Source organism: Pristiophorus japonicus, chromosome 13 (assembly GCF_044704955.1).
Source record: "Pristiophorus japonicus isolate sPriJap1 chromosome 13, sPriJap1.hap1, whole genome shotgun sequence".
In the NCBI taxonomy this organism is placed as follows: domain Eukaryota; kingdom Metazoa; phylum Chordata; class Chondrichthyes; family Pristiophoridae; genus Pristiophorus; species Pristiophorus japonicus.
In genome coordinates, this window is record NC_091989.1 from 69616818 (window position 1) to 69637051 (window position 20234).

The 20234-nt window shown below is 46.9% G+C and overlaps 1 protein-coding gene across 1 annotated transcript in view; it reads left to right on the plus strand.

The window, feature by feature from the left end:
- The first annotated feature begins 9261 nt into the window (after positions 1–9261).
- The window catches only part of lrmp (lymphoid-restricted membrane protein), a 165995-nt gene continuing 155022 nt past the window's right edge, over positions 9262–20234 (plus strand). The window contains exons 1-5 of the mRNA XM_070896766.1: positions 9262–9808; positions 11357–11467; positions 13380–13560; positions 18688–18776; positions 18929–18989. Of these exons, the coding sequence (XP_070752867.1) occupies positions 9262–9808; positions 11357–11467; positions 13380–13560; positions 18688–18776; positions 18929–18989 (989 nt within the window). The remainder of the gene's footprint in view (positions 9809–11356; positions 11468–13379; positions 13561–18687; positions 18777–18928; positions 18990–20234) is intronic.

A 20234-nucleotide genomic window follows, 5' to 3' on the forward strand; every position in this document is an offset into this window, starting at 1 on the left:
CCCCTCCCTTCCCCCCCCCTCCTGTCCTCCCTTCCCCCCCTCCGCGTCCCTCCCTTCCCCCCCTCCGCGTCCCCTCCCTTCCCCCCCTCCCGCTCCCCTTCCCCCCCTCCGCGTCCCCTCCCTTCCCCCCCCTCCGCGTCCCCTCCCTTCCCCCCCTCCGCGTCCCCTCCCTTCCCCCCCCTCCGCGTCCCCTCCCTTCCCCCCCCTCCGCGTCCCCTCCCTTCCCCCCCCTCCGCGTCCCCTCCCTTCCCCCCCCCTCCGCGTCCCCTCCCTTCCCCCCCCTCCGCGTCCCCTCCTTCCCCCCCCTCCGCGTCCCCTCCCTTCCCCCCCTCCGCGTCCCCTCCCTTCCCCCCCTCCGCGTCCCTCCCTTCCCCCCCCTCCGCGTCCCCTCCCTTCCCCCCTCCGCGTCCCCTCCCTTCCCCCCCCTCCGCGTCCCTCCCTTCCCCCCCCTCCGCGTCCCCTCCCTTCCCCCCCTCCGCGTCCCCTCCCTTCCCCCCCCTCCGCGTCCCCTCCCTTCCCCCCCTCCGCGTCCCCTCCCTTCCCCCCCCTCCGCGTCCCCTCCCTTCCCCCCCCTCCGCGTCCCCTCCCTTCCCCCCCTCCGCGTCCCCTCCCTTCCCCCCCTCCGCGTCCCCTCCCTTCCCCCCCTCCGCGTCCCCTCCCTTCCCCCCACTCCGCGTCCCCTCCCTTCCCCCCCACTCCGCGTCCCCTCCCTTCCCCCCCCCCCCCCACTCCGCGTCCCCTCCCTCCCCCCCCCCCCACTCCGCGTCCCCTCCCTCCCCCCCCCCCCCACTCCGCGTCCCCTCCCTCCCCCCCCCCCCACTCCGCGTCCCCTCCCTCCCCCCCCCCCCCACTCCGCGTCCCCTCCCTCCCCCCCCCCCCCACTCCGCGTCCCCTCCCTCCCCCCCCCCCCCCCACTCCGCGTCCCCTCCCTTCCCCCCCCCCCCACTCCGCGGCGAGTTCGGGCAGCGTCGAGGAGGAGGCGGCAACAGTCCAGGGTGCATTGAGGCCTACAAAAGGCAGCGAGACAAAGAGTTCGGTGAGAAGCCTATAAAGGCCCAGATTGTGCAGCTACAGGGAGAAGGCAAAAAAAAAGTAGAAAGAAATAGAAAGTTGACGTCACAGCCAAGGGGTAAGTGATTGGCTGGTGATCGGTGAGTAGTTTTTTTTTCTCTTCTATAACAGTAAGTAAACGTTAGCATTGTTGTTGCCAATTTAAGTGTATCTAAGGGTTAAGTCATGGCAGGAGAGCTCAGTCATGTGATATGCTCCTCCTGTACCATGTGGAAACTCAGGGACATTTCCGGTGTCCCGGACAACTACGTGTCCGGAAAGTGTATCCGCCTCCAGCTCCTGACAGACCGCGTTGCGGAATTGGAGCTGAGGGTGGATTTACTCTGAAGCATCCATGATGCTGAGAATGATGTGAGTAGCATGTGTAGCAAGTTGGTCTTACCACAGGTGAAGGGTCCACAGCCAGCTAGGGAATGGGTGACCAACAGGAAGAGCAGTGGAAGGAAGGTAGTGCAGGGGTCCCCTGCGGTCATCCCCCTGCAAAACAGATACACCGCTTTGGGTACTGTTGAGGGGGATGACTCATCAGGGGAGGGCAGCAGCAGCCAAGTTCATGGCACCGTGGCTGGCTCTGCTGCACAGGAGGGCAGGAAAAAGAGTGGGAGAGCGATAGTAATAGGGGATTCAATGGTAAGGGGAATAGATAGGCGTTTCTGCGGCCGCAACCGAGACTCCAGGATGGTATGTTGCCTCCCTGGTGCAAGGGTCAAGGATGTCTCGGAGCGGGTGCAGAACATTCTGAAAAGGGAGGGTGAACAGCCAGTTGTCGTGGTGCACATTGGTACCAACGATATAGGTAAAAAAAGGGATGAGGTCCTATGAGATGAATTTAAGGAGCTAGGAGCTAAATTAAAACGTAGGACCTCAAAAGTAGTAATCTCAGGATTGCTACCAGTGCCACGAGCTAGTCAGAGTAGGAATCGCAGGATAGCTCAGATGAATACGTGGCTTGAGCAGTGGTGCAGCAGGGAGGGATTCAAATTCCTGGGGCATTGGAACCGGTTCTGGGGGAGGTGGGACCAATACAAACCGGACGGTCTACACCTGGGCAGGACTGGAACCAATGTCCTCTGGGGAGTGTTTGTTAGTGCTGTTGGGGAGGAGTTAAACTAATATGGCAGGGGGATGGGAACCAATGCAGGGAGACAGAGGGAAACAAAATGGAGACAAAAGCAAAAGAAGAAAGGAGATGAGTAAAAGTGGAGGGCAGAGAAACCCAAGGCAAAAAACAAAAAGGACCACTGTACAGCAAAATTCTAAATGGTCAAAGTGTAATAAAAAGGCAAGCATGAAAGCTCGGTGCCTCAATGCAAGGAGTATTCGGAACCCAGGAGAGGGCTCTGAGCTAGTTAGTGGGTGAGAGCTCAGATGAACAGGACCCCAAGAAAGGAGGCAACAGAGCAGAGTAGCACTGGGGTAAGTGTAAACCACAAGGTGATGGGAAGGGACAATATGTATGAATATAACGGGGCTGCAGGAGGGCTCAAAACTAAAAATCATGGTTTAAAAACTAGTATTAAAACACTCTACCTAAACGCACGCAGCATTCGAAATAAAATAAATTAGTTGACGGCACAAATCATTACAAATGGGTATGATTTGGTGGCCATTACAGAAACGTGGTTGCAGGGGGGGCCAAGACTGGGAATTAAACATACAGGGGTATCTGACGATTCGGAAAGATAGACAAGAAGGGAAAGGAGGTGAGGTAGCTTTGTTAATAAAGGATGATATCAGGGCAATTGTGAGAGACGATATTGGCTCTAATGAACAAAATGTTGAATCATTGTGGGTGGAGATTAGAGATAGTAAGGGGAAAAAGTCACTGGTGGACGTAGTTTATAGGCCCCCAAATAATTACTTCACGGTGGGGCGGGCAATAATCAAGGGAATAATAGAGACATGTGAAAAAGGAACGGCAGTAATCATGGGGGATTTTAACCTACATATCGATTGGTCAAATCAAATCGCACGGGGTAGCCTTGAGGAGGAATTCACAGAATGCATACAGGATTGTTTCTCAGAACAGTATGTTACAGAACCTACAAGGGAGCAAGCTATCTTAGATCTGGTCCTGTGTAATGAGACAGGAATAATAAATGATCTCCAAGTAAAAGATCCTCTCGGAATGAGTGATCACAGTATGGTTGAATTTGTAATACAGATTGAGGGTGAGGAAGTAGTGTCTCAAATGAGCGTACTATGCTTAAACAAAGGGGACTACAGTGGGATGAGGGCAGAGTTGGCTAAAGTAGACTGGAAACACAGACTAAACGGTGGCACAATTGAGGAACAGTGGAGGATTTTTAAGGAGCTCTTTCATAGTGCTCAACAAAAATATATTCCAGTGAAAGAGAAGGGATAACCAGCCGTGGATAACCAAGGAAATAAAAGAGTATCAAATTAAAAACCCATGCGTATAAGGTGGCCAAGGTTAGTGGGAAACTAGCAGATTGGGAAAATTTTAAACGACAGCAAAGAATGACTAAGAAAGCAATAAAGAAAGGAAAGATAGATTACGAAAGTAAACTTGCGCAAAACATAAAAACAGATAGTAAAAGCTTTTACCGATATATAAAACAGAAAAGAGTGACTAAAGTAAATGTTGGTCCCTTAGAAGATGAGAAGGGAGATTTAATAATGAGAAATATGGAAATGGCTGAGACCTTAAACAATTATTTTGCTTCGGTCTTCACAGTGGAAGACACAAAAACCATGCCAAAAATTGCTGGTCATGGGAATGTGGGAAGGGAGGACCTTGAGATAATCACTATCACTAGGGGGGGTAGTGCTGGACAGGCTAATGGGACTCAAGGTAGACAAGTCCCCTGGTCCTGATGAAATGCATCCCAGGGTATTAAGAGATGGTGGAAGTTCTAGCAGATGCATTCGTTATAATCTACCAAAATTCTCTGGACTCTGGGGAGGTACCAGTGGATTGGAAAGCAGCTAATGTAACGCCTCTGTTTATAAAAAAAAAAAGGGGGCAGATAACTATAGGCTGGTTAGTTTAACATCTGTAGTGGGGAAAATGCTTGAAGCTATCATTAAGGAAGAAATAGCGGGACATCTAGATAGGAATAGTGCAATCAAGCAGACGCAACATGGATTCATGAAGGGGAAATCATGTTTAACTAATTTACTGGAATTCTTTGAGGATATAACGAGCATAGTGGATAGAGGTATACCGATGGATGTGGTGTATTTAGATTTCCAAAAGGCATTCGATAAAGTGCCACACAAAAGGTTACTGCAGAAGATAAAGGTACGCGGAGTCAGAGGAAATGTATTAGCATGGATTGAGAATTGGCTAGCTAACAGAAAGCAGAGAGTCGGGATAAATGGGTCCTTTTCCGGTTGGAAATCGGTGGTTAGTGGTGTGCCACAGGGATCGGTGCTAAGACCACAATTGTTTACTATATGCATAGATGACCTGGAAGAGGAGACAGAGTGTAGTGTAACAAAATTTGCAGATGAGACAAAGATTAGTGAGAAAGCGGATTGTGTAGAGGATACAGAGAGGCTGCAAAGAGATTTAGATAGGTTAAGCGAATGATCTAAGGTTTGGCAGATGGAATACAATGTCGGAAAATGTGAGGTCATCCACCTTGGGGGGAAAAAAAAACAGTAAAAGGGAATATTATTTGAATGGGGAGAAATTACAACATGCTGCGGTGCAGAGGACCTGGGGGTCCTTGTGCATGAATCCCAAAAAGTTAGTTTGCAGGTGCAGCAGGTAATCAGGAAGGCGAATGGAATGTTGGCCTTCATTGCGAGAGGGATGGAGAACAAAAGCAGGGAGGTCCTGCTGCAACTCTATAGGGTATTGGTGAGGCCGCACCTGGAATACTGCATGCAGTTTTGGTCACCTTACTTAAGGAAGGATATACAAGCTTTGGTGGGGGTACAGAGACGATTCACTAGGCTGATTCCGGAGATGAGGGGGTTATCTTATGATGATAGATTGAGTAGACTGGGTCTTTACTCGTTGGAGTTCAGAAGGATGAGGGGTGATCTTATACAAACATTTAAAATAATGAAAGGGATAGACAAGATAGAGGCAGAGAGGTTGTTTCCACTGGTCGGGGAGACTAGAACTAGGGGGCACAGCCTCAAAATACAGGGGAGCCAATTTAAAACAGAGTTGAGAAGGAATTTCTTCTCCCAGAGGGTTGTGAATCTGTGGAACTCTCTGCCCAAGGAAGCAGTTGAGGCTAGCTCATTGAATGTATTCAAGTCACGGATAGATAGATTTTTAACCAATAAGGGAATTAAGGGTTACGGGGAGTGGGCGGGTAAGTGGAGCTGAGTCCATGACCAGATCAGCCATGATCTTGTTGAATGGCGGAGCAGGCTCGAGGGGCTAGATGGCCTACTCCTGTTATGTTATGTCCCCTTCTCTTCCCCCCGCCCCCCCCCCCCCCACCGCGTCTACTCCCTCCCACCTCCCCTTGCTTCCCTCTTCCCTCCCCCATCTCCCCCTTTCCATCCCTCCCCTCTTCCCCCCCCCCCCTTCCCTCCCACCCCCCTTCCCCTTTCCCTCCCATGTTTGCATTTATGTCAGTTTATTTAATTCCGTTATCTTTAGAATCCCGAAAGCTTAAATGTGATCTTGATTTCCTGATTTACATACGAACAGGAGTAGGCCATTTAGTTCCTCGAGCCTGTTTCACCATTCAATGAGATCATGGCTGATCCATGACCTCACTCCATATACCTACTTTTGCCCCATATCGCTTCATACCTTTGGTTACCATAAATCTATCAATCTCCAATTTAAAATTAACAATTGACCTAGGATCAATTGCCATTTGCAGAAGAGATTTCCAAACTTCTACCACCCTTTGAATGTAGAAGTATTGAAAGGCTTGGCTCTAGTTTTTGGACCAGAGTATATTTAGTGCACAATGGACTTAGCCATCCATCACCAGATCTGGCTGGACCATATCATGTGTTATTGGGCCTCACTCTCCTCTGCCTGAACTTCCAGGATCGTTCTGCTGATCATTCTGCCGCCGTTTCTCCACTACCAACATCTGCTTAAATCCCTCTCCCACGACCCACCCTTTTCTCCTTTTAAAAATCTGCTTTAAACCCTAGTCTTTGACCATGCTTTTGATCTAATATCTCTTCCTTTGGCTTCGTATCCAATTTTTTGATTATGAAGAGCCTATGGGCTTTATTTAATGCTCAAGGCGCTAGATAAATGCAAGCTATTGTAACACGGTGATGAGATTTCTACATTGTACACCTGTGAGGCTGTTTCAGTGCCCTATACAAGTTTGTTACCCACTGGGACTTGCATTCTGTCTCTCTGCTTGAACGGCCCAAGATATTGTTTGTCTTTTTTACTGCTGTTTACACTGAGTTGATGGTTTCACTGATGTATTTACCAGGATCATCATTATATCAGCATAGGCAGTCCCTCAGAAACGAGGAGGACTTGCTTCCACTCTTAGAATGAGTTCTTAGGTGACTGAACAGTCCAATATGAGAACCACAAACTCTGTCACAGGTGAGGCAGATAGTCATTGAGGGCACGGGTGGGTGGGACTGGTTTGCCGCACGCTCTTTCTGCTGCCTGTGCTTGTTTTCTGCATGCCCTTGGCGATGAAAGTCGGTGCTCAGCGCCCTCCCGGATGCACTTCCTCCATTGCCATGTCATCATCATCATAGGCAGTCCCTCGAACGAGGATGACTTGCTTCCACGAGCTCACAGATGTTTCGATGAAGGACCTGATGTTCCGGTCCTGAACTCCAGTTGAGGGGGTGGAAGATGCCTGTGCGTGGATTTTTTTAACGTGGTGATCGCTGCACACCAGCCACCACACGGGCTTGATAGAGCTAGGCCTTTATCCAGTGGCAAGGGTTAACCAGGACGACTGGAGACCTGCTCTGCTGCACAGACCTAGTGCGCACACATATCGCAGTGTGGGCTGGCCTGTGCTGCCCCTGGGCCCTCGCCTCTTCTGGGCCCTGTACCCTCATCTGTCGCACCTCCGCCATGATCTCTTGCTGCTCCTCCGCCACAAACGTTCACCGCATCTCACCACAAGCATTCGCTACTCATCCGCCCTGACCTTCCCACTCCTCTGTACCTGGGCCCTGCCGATGTTCCTGCCCACACTCCAAAACGGCGACCAAGGTTTTGACGTCACCAAGTCACCCATCTCAAAATCATCGTACACTTGGAGCAGCTTGCGCTGGAGGTTGAAGTGGTACGCTGCTCCAGCTCTTCTTACTTGCCGACCTGCGGAGCTGTTCTCTCATAGGTCGGGTCGGGGGTGGGGGGGCGGGCCACGACGTTCCACGGCCCGGTGCTCCAGCTCTTTTATAGCCTGACCTGTGGAGCTGTTCTCTCGCAGGTCGGGGAGGCCATGATTGCCATGTAGATTACTGTTCAACAGAGACCTGGACTAATAATCCACAGAACCAGTTCAGATCCCACCATGGATGGCAGATTGCGAATTTGAATTCAGTTGGGCTTTTTTAAGTCAAATATGGAAATACAAAGTGACCATGAAGTTGTTGGATTGTTATAAAATCCAACTGGTTCACTAATGTCCTTTTAGGGAAGGAAAGCTGCCATCCTTACCTGGTCTGGCCTATGTGACTCCAGGCCCACACCAATGTGGTTGACGTTTAACTGTTAGGCACTCTGTTGAATCACACTACTATCAGCAGTTCAAGAAGGAGGTCCATCACCATCTTCTCAGGGCAAGTATGGATGGGGAATAAGTCTGACTTTCCAGCGATGCCCACATCCTGAGAATGAGTTTGTAAAAAATAAAAATTCCCACTACTTGCTCAACCTTCTACAGTCCCCATCACCTTGCATTTGTCAACATTAAATGACATCTACCATTCATTAGTTAAATCCCCAAATCTATGCCGATGATTATTTAGTCTGTGTGTTTGTTATATGCAGCCCCTGTCCCCAATTAAAGTTTCCTTTCATTATTATCCTAGTCCATCAGCTCTAGTGTTTGATAAAGGAAGTGGTTCCAGAAAGCTTCAAAGAAAAATGTTGTTCCATTCTTGTCTGTCTAACCCAGTCCCGTTCACCCATCAACCCCTGTGCTTGCTGACCTACATTGGCTCCTGGTTAAGCAACGCCTTGTTTTTCAAACCCCTCCATGGCCTCGCCCCTCCCTATCTCTGTAATCTTCTCCAGCCCCACAACCCTCCGAGATGTCTGCGCTCCTCTAATTCTTACCTCTTGAGCATCCCTGATTATAATCGCTCAACCATTGGTGGCTGTGCCTTCAACTGCCAAGGATTTAAGTTCTGGAACTCCCTGCCTAAACCCCTCCGCCTCTCTACCTCTACCTCTCTCTCCTTTTAAGATACCTGTTAAAACCCACCTCTGACCAAGCTTTTGGTCATCTTTCTAATCTTTGTGGCTCGTGTCAAATTTTGTTTTATTATGCTCCTATGAAGCACCTTGGGACGTTTTACTTTGTTAAAGGTTCTATATAAATACAAGTTGTTATTGTAAATAATTACTGTTTGTGATACGTTTCCATAGTTACTTCCTCTTAATTTTTCATCACTGCTAATAAAGAAAAGAAAGACTTGCATTTATATAGCCCTTTTCATGACCTCAGGATGTCCCAAAGCGCTTTACAGCCAATGAAGTATTTTTTGGAGTGTAGTCAGTGTTGTAATGTGGGAAACGCAGCAGCCAATTTGAGCACAGCAAGCTCCCACAAACACCAAGGAGACAATGACCAGATAATCTGTTTTTGGTGATGTTGGTCGATGGATAAACATTGGCTAGGACGATGCAGAGAATTCTCTACTCTTCGAAATAGTGTCACGGGATCTTTTACGTCCACCTGAAGGGGTTTTGCTTCAACATCTCGAGTGAAAGCCGATACCTCCGACAATGCAGCATTCCCTCGTTGCTACATTTGAAGTGTCAGCCTAGATTTTATGCTTCAATTTCTAGTGTGGGACTCGAATCCACAACCTTCAGACTCCGAGGCAAGAGTGCTGCCCACTGAGCCACGGCTGACACCTATCAACATGCATCTCTCGATTCAAGTTGTACAATCCTATTGTTTGTTTTAGTAAATTTTGATTTTTCCTATGTTTGTGCGTATATATGGTCTAGAAATAGCTTTTCATTTTGCTGTTGTTTCCAGACACTTCCATGTGCAAGAGCAAGATATTCGACCAGACAAGGCCATGAGTAGCAAGCGCCATAACCCAGTGGAAAGCATTTGCCGAAAAATCCAAACCATTCAGAGGAGGGATGAGGTATCGAATCCTACGTTGAAAATCCCTAAATTTCGATCCAGAAACTTTGAGAGCCCTCAGACCAGCGTCAGGAAGAATATGGAAGTGATTCTGCGGAATAGAACAGTGGAAAATCATACAATGAAGCAGGCAGTTGGTAATTGCATATTATCCCCTGAAACCTCATTAGGTCAACCAAGAAATCCAGGAGGAAAGCCTTGCACAGTCGTCAGCTCGATTGGAGACATGGCCTCCAAGTCCCTGCATTCCTGCAGAGCTCAGAACTGCTCAACACCAGTTAGTGAGTGTGAAAGGAATGTGGCCATTCTGAGCCATCCACACTCGGCCATTATTAATATTGAGCATCGTATACTGGCCAGTGATGACTGCAGCGCTGCATGCAGTCCAGTTAACTCCACTAGCTTCAGCTTCTACACCTGCTTGCACAGACCGCAATCTCCTGTGGCAAAGAAACTATCCTTGGCCGAGACGAGCGGTGAGTTGATAAAGGGGAAGTTGGCATGTGTTATCGCTTTAATGTTTTCATTTGTGGAGGGTGGAATTTTGTCGCCTGCAGTGTGATTTGGGTTCTAGTGTACAGAAGTCAAAAGCATTCAACTTATAACTAAAGAACCCAGTTTTCTTTAGAGAAAACCTGCATTTAAATAGCGCCCATCACAATCTTAATATCTCCCAAGCTACTTCACAGAATTCATTTTCACAGCTTACCATGGTAAGATTTGAGATCTCAACCTCTAGCTTGATTGTCCAGTACCGTAACCACTAGACGACCATATCGGTGGCTCGCTGAAAAGGTTGGGATACTTTCATCATGTTGAAAGATTTTGACACGTGACTCTCTGCCAGTTAAAAAGAACTGTATATTTGACTTTGCACAAATGTGCATTGCCTGTGGGATGGATTTATTAATTACTGCATTAAATATTACAGTATGATATTGGGATATCAGCGTTGATGGGCAAATCATTTATACTAATGTGACCGTTAAAGAAAGAACTGATTTACATTCAACTAAGTGAAACTGAGGTCTTTATTCTGTTGCCTAATTGTACATGTACGTGCACTGACTTACCCTCACAATGTTAATTTAATGTGCTTCTGTCTGAGGCTGAACCAGACTGTTCGCAACCTTGGTATCATATTTGACCCTGAAATGAGCTTTTGACCACATGTTCGCAGTATAACTAAGACCGCCTATTTTCACCCCCATAACATCGCCCGTCTCTGCCCTTGCCTCAGCTCATCAATTGCTGAAGCCCTCATCCATGCCTTTGTTACCTCTAGACTTGACTATTCCAACGCTCTCCTGGCTGGCCTCCCACATTCTACCCTACGTAAACTAGAGGTGATCCAAAACTCTGTTGCCTGTGTCCTAACTTGCACCAAGTCCCGTTCACCCATCATCCCTGTGCTTGCTGACCTAGATTGGCTCCTGGTTAAGAAACACCTTGATTTCAAAATTCTTATCCTTATTTTCAAATCCCTCCATAGCCCTCGCCCCTCCCTATCTCTATAATCCCCTCCAGCCCCCAATCCCCCCCCTGAGATAGCGGTGGTCCTCTAATTCTGCCCTCTTGAGCATCCCCAATTATAATTGCTCAACTATTGGAGGCCGTGCCTTCTGTTGCCTGGGCTCCAAGCTCTGGAACTCCCTGCCTAAACCTCTCCGTCTCTCTACCTCTCTTTCCTCCTTCAAGATGCTCCTTAAAACCTACCTCTTTGACCAAGCTTTTGGTCACCTGCACCAATTTCTACTTGTGTGGCTCGGTGTCAATTTTTATTTCAATAATAATCCTGTGGAGCACCTTGGGACGTTTCACTACATTAAAAGGGCTATCTAAATACAAGTTGTTGTTCTAAAGAAACTAACTGAGGAAATGTTGGCATTTAGCAAAATATATATAAAAGAATACTCCTAAATGGAACATTAAACTAGAAAGGTAAACACACTGAGTTACAAGTGTGACGGTGACACTTGACTAAAGCTGTATCCTCTGTTCAATCTTTCACTATTTTCCCGAAGTAAACGAGCCTGCAGTGCCGAACAGAATGGAAAGTGTCGAAGATACGAGTCTGATCTGCGAGGAAGATTTGCTGGACACTATTTTCTATGCTTGTGACATCAGGCACAGAGGTAAAACCTTTACCATTCAGATAATTTTGGGATACAATATACGACTAAAGGATGAGCAGGCTGGGTCTCTTCTCTTGAAAAGAGAAGGCTAAGGGGTGACCTACTAGAGATCTTTAAAATTATGAAAGGTTTTGATAGAGTGGATACAGAGAGAGTGTTTTCACTTGTGGGGAAGAGCATAACTAGAGGCAATCAATATAAGGTAGTTACCAAGAAATCCTAAGGGAATTCACAAGCAACTTCTTTACCCAGGGAATGGTGAGAATGTGGAACTCGCTACCACGGAGTGGTTGAAGTGAATAAGGAGAGGCTAGGCAAGCATATGAGGGTGAAGGGAATAGAGGGTTATGCTGATAGTTAGATGAGAAAGGACTGGAGGAGGCTCAAGTGGAGCATAAACACCTGCATGGACTGGTTGGACTGAGTGGCTTGTTTCGGTGTTGTACATTCTATGTAATTTGAGGCATGACATGTGGTGAGTGTAGCGAGCTTGGGAGGAACAGGCGACTGTTCCACTGGGGGTTTTCCTCTCGTGTCTGGGTCTGTTGTGGGCTCCTTGATAGAGACTAGTTGCCATTTGAAACGTATAAGATTCTGAGGGCTTGACAAGGTAGATGCAGAGAGGGTGTTTCCCCTCGTGGGGGAATCTAGAACTAGGGGGCATAGTTTCAGAATAAGTGGTTGCCCATTTAAAACGGAAATGAGGAGAAATTTCTTCTCGGGCGGGAAAGTGGAGCTGAGGCCAAGATCAGATCAGCCATGATCTTATTGAATAGCGGCGCAGGCTCGAGGGGCCAAATGGCCGACTCCTGCTCCTATTTTATGTTCTTATGCCGTGATTAGTCATTATTGTATCCTATGACTCTCAGGATGGTGGATGGCCGACTAGATGGGCCTTGGTGTCTTTGTCTCGCAGTTCCTAATTTTTATTAATTAATGGTCTAGAATGACAAGTACGATGGTCTAAACACGGTGATGCTTCTGTTGTTTTCCCTTGTAATAATGTATCAGGCAGTTTTGAAAACCAGTGATGTCTTCTTTCATGTGTTTCTACCAGGAGAGGGCGATATGCTCCACATTAGTAAACTCGTGTGACTGTTGTTAGAATATTGAACAGCTATTGCTATGGAAGGTGACCGAGGAGTCTCCACTGTAGCAGCAGTGTTGGAGCCCATTCAGCGGGTCACATTTTGGTCTCTGCCTTAACTGGCATTCAGACTTTGCCACTTTCTATGGGCAAGTCTTTGTCCATCCTTTGGAGAATTATAAATCACCTGCAATGGGGGGGTGGGGGGGTCCAATTGTTCTCCTTGGGGCAGAGAAGGCCAAGAGAAGGTTTGATAGAGGTGTTTAAAATGTTGTAAGATTTAGATAGAATAAATAAGGAGAAATTGTTTGCAATGGCTGAAGGGTCAATAGCCAGAGGGCACAGTTTTAAGGTCAGTGGCAATAGACCCAGAGGTGATGAGGCAAAACTTATTTACCCAATGTGTGGTTAGGATTTGGAATGCACGACCTGATAGGGTGATGGAAACCGATTCAACAGTAGCCTTCAAAAGGGAATGGGATAAATATTTGAAGGAGAAAAAATTGCATCAATATGGGGAAAGAGTGGGGCTAACTGGATTGCTCCTCGAAAGAGCCGACACGGACTCGATGGGTGGAATGGCCTCCTTCTGTGCTGTACTGTTCTATGATCCTAACTCACGAGGGGGAGTGGAGCGGGTGGGCTTTGATGACGCTGCCACCTGCATAGTTCATCCCTCTGGGAAAGCTGGAATGTCTGGGCTGCCGACTTCTCGCCATGTCCGGTAATCCCGTGTTGAGTGTGGTTAGTTTGAGCCCGTGTAATCTCAGCAAAGTGAACGATGTTCCACATTAACACAAGCTTTGGGCCCATTGCTTCCTGCAGGGAAAGTGGCTGTTTTGAAGATCGTGGACTACCTGCGACACACCACGAGCCGCAGCTCGGAGGACAGTGGCCTGGAGGATTTGTGCAACATGCTGGACCCGGATAACAAGGACGTCTCTATTGATTTAGAGACTTATCGTGCAGTGATGAAAGAGTGGATCGATGACTGTAGGAGGAAAAGGTAAGGGATAGGGAAAAAAGAGACGTGCATTTATATAGCGCCTTTCACGACCACTGGACGTCTCAAAGCGCTTTCAATATAGTACTTTTGGAGTGTAGTCACTGTTGTAATGTGGGAAAAGCGGCAGCCAATTTGTGCACAGCAAGGTCCCACAAACAGCAATCTTGATAGAGGGATAACTATTGGCCCAGGACACTGGGGGTAACTCCCCTGCTCTTCAAACTAGTGCCATGGGATCTTTTACGTCCATTTGAGAAAGCAGACGGGGCCTCGGTTTAACGTCTCACCTGAAAGTCGGCACCTCCGACAGTGCAGCACTCCCTCAGCCCTGCACTGGAGTGTCGGCCTAGATTTTTTTTATGTGCTTGAACCCACAGCCTTCTGTCTGAGGTGAGTGTGCTGCCCTCTGAGCCACATCTGATACTAAGTATATAAGGATGGTTTGTATGACTGGAGTCATGGTCTGTGCTGATTTATGTTATATTCTGTTACCCAATGAGCTGTACATTCAATGAATTCAATAAATCTGAATTATGAGCTGGCATCAGAACAGATGAGCATACATGTTGGCAGATTGTCGTTTCTAAAATAAATAGATAAATAAAAAAACAATTGGTTCACTAATGTCCCTCAGGGAAAGGGAATCTCTCTTTCCCTCCCCACCCCCATTACCCAGCCAGGCCAGTACGTGACTCCAGTCCTACTCTACACGGTTGACACTTTATGCCTTCTGAAGTGGTCTAGCAAGCCACCCCATTGTAAGGGATAAGAGAATAAGAATTAGGAGCAGGAGTAGGCCCTATGGCCCCTCAAGCCTGCTCTGCCATTCAATAAGATCATGGCTGATCATCAACCTCAACTTCACTTTCCCTCCCGATCCCCATAATCCCTTTATTCACCTAGACTCCAAAAATCTATCTATCTCAGCCTTGAATATATTCAGAGACTCATCATCCACAGCCCTCTGGGGCAGAGAATTCCAAAGATTCACATCCCTCTGAATGAAGAAATTCCTGCTCATCTCTATCTTAAATGATCTGCCCCTTATCCTGAGACTGTGCCCCCCTTGCTCTGGACACTCCAGCCAGGGGGAAACAACCTCTCAGCATCTACCCTGTCAATCCCACTCAGAATCTTGTATGTTTCAATGAGATCACCTCTCATTCTTCTAAACTCCAGAGTGTATGGGCCTATTCTGCACAATCTCTCCTCTTAAGACAACAAACGGGAATCTCTCATCCCAGGAATCAATCTTGTGGAAACAACTGGCGAAGAAAGTGGCCCACCAACAGCTTGGGGCAAAGAATGGGTGGTAAATATGGCCTCACCAGCGTTCCCTCCACAAACCAAGGAGATTTTAAACACAAATATCACTGTCCATCTGGATCACGGAGTTTGGATTCTGGTTCGATACTTTACTCCTGTAGGGGGTGGTGTGGGGGTCAGGTTCACCTCTGACCTTCTGAGCGGTTCGAATCGCTCCCACTCCGTGTTCTAGACTCTGGATTTATTTGGGGATGTGACAAAGTGCAAGAGACAACTGGTTTGGTGCAAAAGAACATTGGTTTTATTAAAGACAAGAAAATACAATGTCAAACTTATATTTACTCAAATAAAGAACAGTACATCACACATTCAAAGGGGTTACAGTGAATAATACACCTCCCACCTCCCAATACCTAACACTGACTGGATTAGACACCAGGGCAAACAGGGACTATGCTTACCAATTATTTACTGGTAGTTAGCGGTGGTTTGTGATTTTGGGATTCGCTGGATTCTGTAGGTTCTGCTTGCTGTACCCCCAACGTCAGAGAAGACTTCTTACTGCGCAACCTTCAATTGGGTGGTGTCTGCTGATGCGGTAGGGCGCGTTTTAGACTTATGGGGTAAATACCCATTTTCTTTCCTTAGAAATAGGTTTCAAAGTCTTTTTAGGTAATGTTTTCACCTGTTGGTAGTCAGGCCTAGGTTGTAGTGTGGAAACTTTCAGTTATTTGGTTTCTTCCTTGTGGAGTTTTGTTTTGAAGTTGGTCGATCGCGGTGCTTTTAATGGTATCACATTGGCTGTGGTCGGTTGCTGCTGCGATGGTGATGTTCTTCCTTCCTTTTCGATAGCAGTACGTCGAGGCTGGAGAAATCAGTTAAAGAAACTGCTACGGTGGTTGGTCTCCCTCCTTGATGCTCTATGATGCTAGGCTGCTGTGTGCATACCTTCTGCTAAGCGTCCTTAGCAGTGTCTTCTGAGGCAGTAACCTAAGCAAAGCATACCCTTTGTTAAAGTAGGGCCTTTGGAGCTGTTCTAATCTTCGCGCCAAATCAGCCCGGATTCTTTGTTTAATTTTGGTGGCTTGATATTTCTTTGTCATATTTTGGCGGGCTCATTAAATGTAAACCTGTCTCGGATGTGTCGATCTTCTAAATCTGTTTCTTGATGGAAATATTAGCTTTGGTATTTGCAGTGTCTGACTGTAGTTGGGGTTTTCATGCAGGTTGGACGTGCCATTATGTATGCGCTGGAATGGTTTTTCCAGATCGGGGTGATGGTTAGCTATCTCTGGGTTAATTGTTGCTATGTTAATGTCTCCTGGGGAGAAGGATTTTCGAGTATCCACAATTCTCCAGATAATTTGCTTTAGTTTCAATACCCCAGACAGCTTCAGTACTCAAAACCGGCTTCTTTGAAGGATAGTTCCTTTAGTTCTTAGCCCTGCCCACACAAACTCAATCTGCTTTGTAAAATCCCACACTCGATTAAAGTTTGTAGTTTCTTCCATGTGCACTTTAGGATCTCAAACCTTTTGGTAGATAGTTCCAAATTAAATTTCCTTTCCAATGAGTTCAAACACTGGGGGGGGGGTTCTCCCACGAATTTTGCAACCCTTCACTCCCAACCCCCACACCCCTCCCATTTTCCTCCTGCTGCCCTATTTAGGTAGTTTAAGAGCAAGTACAGTAACATTTTAGCAAATGAGAATCTAATTGTTCAAGAAAAAGCTTGAACTTGTTGACTTTTATTTTCCTATGTCGCTTGCAGTGCTTCATTATTTGTCTCTTTAAAAAAATATTTCCACTCAAGATGACCATTTACTGATTGGCCGATCTGTCTGCTGGTACGTTACATCACCCTTCCATACTGTGCTGATGTGGGACATTCGAATGGTTATTGAGTAGGATTGTGAGCTTGTTCTTTTTAAGTTGCTCGCCATCTCTGGTCCGACTCCAAGCAATGCACGTTGGTGTGTATGTACCAGATGCCAGGATGTGGTTTCAGCTCTGTGGCTTGCTGAGTGTTGTCTTCTGCCATTACCTCAAAGGTCAGGACATCCAGCCCCCCCCCCCCCGCCCCACCGTGTATTTCTTCATAGCTGGTCGCAGGGGCCTGGGGACTGGTTGATGTGCATCCTCTCTGTCGAAACTCTGTGTAGCGTAGGAGGACTCCAGGATGTGGGCTGATTGGAGAGCAATACGTTATCTTAAAATGAGATTCCTATGGTCACTTCATGGTATCGTTTCCTCACTTGCGAGTTTGATTGGCTAAACATGGCTATGTTGCTGACCATGAATGGTACAGCGATATGAGTAAATCCTGGTAGCAAACTGCTCCCTTAAGCTTACTTGTAAAAGTCCAGTAAGAACTGAAAAAGGTTTTACACCAATGTGTTCATTAACATAACCGCAGTTGATTATTTGTATAACGTCTTTGTGCTTTTGTGAGCAAATGCTTAGATTCACTACAACCATTCAAGGTGTTTTTACTGAGCGATGTATTTACCAATCTATTGTGTATGCAAGCACTCTCTAACGACTCCACAAGGTAAGGTTATAGTACTTGAAGTGTAATGACCTTAGTCCTTTATTGCAGCTCCTAGAGTGAGGACACCAAGAGGTGAGCTCCCTTTTATACTTGGTTACCTGCAGTGTACAGGTGACCCTTGGGTCTCCAGCAGCAGCACCCTCTGGTGTATACAGGGTGAAGGTACATTCAGTGGTCTAGTATTACAGTACATACATTAACATGCATACATAACACAATCCAAAGTAACTTTGGTCACTGAGTGTTTCCTTGTACCACAAGGGCACACCTGTGCACTAATAGGACAGAACCACCTGAAATTAGTGCAACGCAGAAGCTTGGTAATTGATCTGATATCCTGAATCAGTTCAACACTTGTCCCAAGGAATGTACATCCAGAATGCTTCCCATCACAGTTTCACCTCCGTGTCTGCTTACAGCGCACAAGTGTGAAGTTTTTTATTGGCTACAGTGTTGAAAGGTTTGTACCAAACTATATCTTTTTGCATAAAATTTTGTTTTCTTTTCTGACTGTCAGCCGTGGCTCAGTGGGCAGCACTCTGAGTCAGAAGGTTGTGGGTTCAAGCCCCATGCCAGGGGCTTGAGCACAAAAATCTAGGCTGACACTCCAGTGCAGTGCTGAGGGTGCACTGCACTGTCGGAGGTGCTGTCCTTCGGATGAGACATTAAACCCGAGGCCCCGTCTGCTCTCAGGTGGGCGTAAAAGGTCCCATGGCACTATTTCGAAGAAGAGCAGGGGAGTTATCCCTGGTGTCCTATCCAATATTTATCTCTCAATCAACATAACAAAAACAGATTATCTGGCCAGTATCTCATTGTGGGAGCTTGCTGTGTGCACATTGGCTGCCACTTTTCTCACATTACAACTGTTATGTATATAAACATTGTAACTGTGTAAGACTTGCCACCAGAGGGCGCAATCTTTGGAGGCCCAAGGGTCACCACATCTCATGCAAGGGAGTATAAAAAGTTGTCTGCCATGCTGCTTGGGCACTCGAGTTGTATTAAAGACACTAAGGTCACATCAGTTTTCAGTCTTGTGGAGTTCTTCCATACTTAACAGTGACTACACTCAAAATACTTCATTGGCTGTAAACCGCTTTCGCGTCCGGTGGTTGTGAAAGGCGCTATATAAATCCAAGTCTTTCTATCTTTCCTGGAATGTATTTTAGATATTTTACTCCAGCACTGGCAGGCTTTAATTGAGTCCATTTGTAAATATTACTGATAAAATAATGTAAGTGCTGGAATCTGGTATTCAATCGATTATTGATTTAGCTGATATTTTCTTCCATATTTGACATGTATAGTATCCATGAGGAGTCACAGGAAGTTGTAAATATCAATGAAGATGTTGTCCGACTTCGCGATGGTCTTGTATCAGGTAACCCCTTTCTCGGTCTATCTATAATTTACAATTTTCCCCTTGTGTTTTTGCATGCTCATTCGCCAGGGTCAAATTTTAGACGCTAGTTTTGATTTACAGTTGTTTCTAAGTATGTCGCTTAACGCCCAACACAAGCTCATACAAACTTTGGTCACTTTTGTTAGGAATCGATGGAACCGAGGGAAGCTTGGAGGCACTTGGTGGGGAGATTTCAAGAGGAGAACTGTAAGCAAAGTATTAAGTTGATGTCACTGTAGGCGGTGTGTGGTTCCATATGAATGTTCAATAGAGATATTAACCTTGCACATAACGAGCACTTCCTGTAAGCATCATACTTGTGTCGTGTCACATTACACCTATCACACTTTTTTCATAACCTGTGACTCAACAATAGCAACACTAGGGAAGATCTTTCGTGATAAATAATCGCTCTTTTTCTCTGTCCTCATGAGGACACTATCTCTTTCCCCACTCTCCCCGCTCTCTTCTCCCCACCCACCCCCCCCCCCCCCCCCCAACCCAATCCCAATATCCAATTTTAAATGTAATTCTTGAACTCCCTGCCACAGTGGTTGAAGCAGATGAAATTGATGCAGGCGTGAGGCAGAGGGACACTGGGTGCATGATGAGAGGAGGCTTGGATGGAGCGCAAACACCAGCTTAGACAAGCTGGGCCGAATGGATGCTACGGGGTGGAAATTTGTTACAATAATCTATTACCTGGGAGCAGCAATGGGTCATATTTAATCGAAAACTTGCACTTTCTTGGAGCCTTTCCCATTTGAAGTGCAGTCACTGTTTTGAAGCAGAGGTGGCAGTAGATTTGCTTGCAGCAAGGTCCAACAAACAGCAGTTGGGTAACTGAGGAACATCTGTCCTCAACTCCCATACCTTGCGAGAAATATTGGCAATGGGCTATCACGTGTGAAACTGTTAAATTTGGCGTAGATCCTGTGTATTTAAAGCGCGTGTATGCGCTGAGGCGAGCAATGCAGTCTGACAATTTAGAGACCGTGGAGGGGTTGAGAGAAGTGGTGGTGAGATAGAGCTGGGTGTCAGTGTACAGATGGAAACTGACTCCGTGTTTTCGGATGATGTCGCCAAGGGGCAACATAGAGATGAGAAATAGGAGGGAGCCAAGGATAGATCCTCGGGGGACACCAAAGGTAACGAGGCAGGAGTGGGAAGCGAAGCCATTGGAGGAGGTTTTCTGGCTGTGATTCGATCGATAAGAATGGAACCAGGCGAGTGCAGTCCCACCCAGCTGGACGATGGTGGAGAGGCGTTGGAGGAGGATGATGGAGTGGTGAACTGTGTCAAAGGCTGCAGACAGGTCAAAAGGACGAGGTGGGATCATTTACCTTTGTCACAGTCACAAAGGATGTCATTTGTGACTGAGAGCCATTTCGGAACTGTGGCAGGAGCAGAAACCTGATTGGAGGGATTCTAACATTGAGTTCCGGGAAAGAT